The sequence below is a fragment of the Mustela lutreola genome, chromosome 18 (assembly GCF_030435805.1).
Source record: "Mustela lutreola isolate mMusLut2 chromosome 18, mMusLut2.pri, whole genome shotgun sequence".
Taxonomy (NCBI): domain Eukaryota; kingdom Metazoa; phylum Chordata; class Mammalia; order Carnivora; family Mustelidae; genus Mustela; species Mustela lutreola.
Window position 1 is genome coordinate 42268613 of NC_081307.1, and position 1706 is coordinate 42270318.

The 1706-nt window shown below is 42.8% G+C and overlaps 1 protein-coding gene across 1 annotated transcript; it reads left to right on the plus strand.

Moving 5' to 3' along the window:
- The first annotated feature begins 443 nt into the window (after nucleotides 1-443).
- On the plus strand, nucleotides 444-1388 carry LOC131820402 (olfactory receptor 2H2-like). The gene has a single exon (XM_059155976.1). It carries the CDS (start codon nucleotides 444-446, stop codon nucleotides 1386-1388), a length of 945 nt encoding a protein of 314 aa, XP_059011959.1.
- The last annotated feature ends 318 nt before the right edge of the window (nucleotides 1389-1706 follow it).

Below are 1706 nucleotides of genomic sequence, written 5' to 3' on the forward strand. Positions count from 1 at the left end.
AGATGTATCTTTCAATTTATCTTTTACATCAATTGTCTATCATGTATGTATATATATAAAATAATCATCTTTTCAATTTCTTTGCTTTTTCACAGAATGTGCATTTATGGCCTATGTATTTTGTCTTCAGATAGTTTGATATACATTTCAAATCTGTTTTGGTGTACAATTGTAATATCGATTCTATGTTTGTATATTTCCTTTCAATGCATTTAATGTTTTAATGACTATGCGTTTTGTCTTTCTGTCTACCTAACAAGTCAACTTATTATATTTTTATTTTGCATAATTTTATCTTTGTCTTTTCTTTCTCTCTACAAGTCTGGGGTTCAAATGCCCATATTACTCAGTTTGTTATTTTTCTGTTGGTTATGATACCTGATTTTCTTCCTGTAGGAATAGAACAGGAATGAGGAAGAAATGTGATTCATAATTAAGAAGGAATGAAAGGGACAAATTTTAGCAATCCTGCAGGTTTTATCTTGCTGGGCTTTTCTGACCAGCCTCAGCTGGAGATGATCCTCCTTCTGGTTGTCTCTATCGTATATTTTCTTACCCTGGTGGGGAACACAGCAATCATATTGGTCTCATACTTGAATCCCAAGCTCCACAAGCCCATGTACTTCTTTCTGTCCAATCTCTCCTTCCTGGACCTCTGCTTCACCACCAGCATTGTTCCACAGATGCTGTGGAATCTCAAGGGTTCTGAGAAGACCATCAGCTACACTGGCTGTGTAATCCAGCTCTATGTTGCACTGGGGCTGGGCTCCACGGAGTGCATCCTCCTGACTGTGATGGCCTACGACCGCTTCAATGCCATCTGCCGACCACTGCACTATGGCGTCATCATGCACTGGAAGCTTCTCCAGCGCCTAGCAGCTGTGGCCTGGATCAGTGGTTTTGTGGAATCCACAGTTCAGACCATCCTCGTTTTCCAGCTGCCTCTTTGCAGCCACCACCAGGTAGATGATTTTATGTGTGAGGAACCTGCCCTGATTAAAATCGCCTGTGTGAACACCACCTTCCTGGAAAATGAGCTCTCCATAGCAATTGTCCTCTACGTGGTTATACCTCTGGGGCTTATTCTGGTCTCTTATGGCTGCATTGCTAGGAGTGTGCTGAGGATAAAGTCTGCCAAAGGAAGGAGGAAAGCATTTGGGACCTGTGGGTCCCACCTCCTTGTTGTGGTTTTGTTCTTCGGGACGATCATTTCTGTCTACATTCAACCCAAGAGCAAGTACACACAGAACCACAGTAAATTCCTCACCCTCTTCTACACTGTAGTGACTCCCTCACTTAACCCTATGATTTACACCCTGAGAAACAAAGAGGTTAAGTGGGCTCTGAGACAATTGCTGGGGAGAGACCCCCATCAGGGGGAAATGTAAATATACTCATGCAATCCCCCAGAGACCAAGGATTTTTAACATCATCTAATCATTGCTTTCATCACATGTATAAGGTTCACAGCTTAATCTCCTAAATAAAATAGGTGTAGGGGCACCTGGGTGGCTCAGTAGTTAAAGCCTCTGCCTTCGGCTTGGGTCTTGATCCCAGGGTCCTGGGATCGAGCCCTGCATCAGGCTCTCTGCTCAGCAGGGAGCCTGTTTTCCTTCCTCTCTCTCTTTCTCTCTCTCTCTCTCTGCCTACTTGTGATCTCTCTCTGTCAGATTAAAAAAAAAAAAGGTGTAAATTTTCCTTTCAAT

Bases quoted from the DNA above. Each gene is read 5' to 3' on its own strand.
- LOC131820402 (XM_059155976.1), top strand. From the start codon at position 444: ATGAAAGGGACAAATTTTAGCAATCCTGCAGGTTTTATCTTGCTGGGC.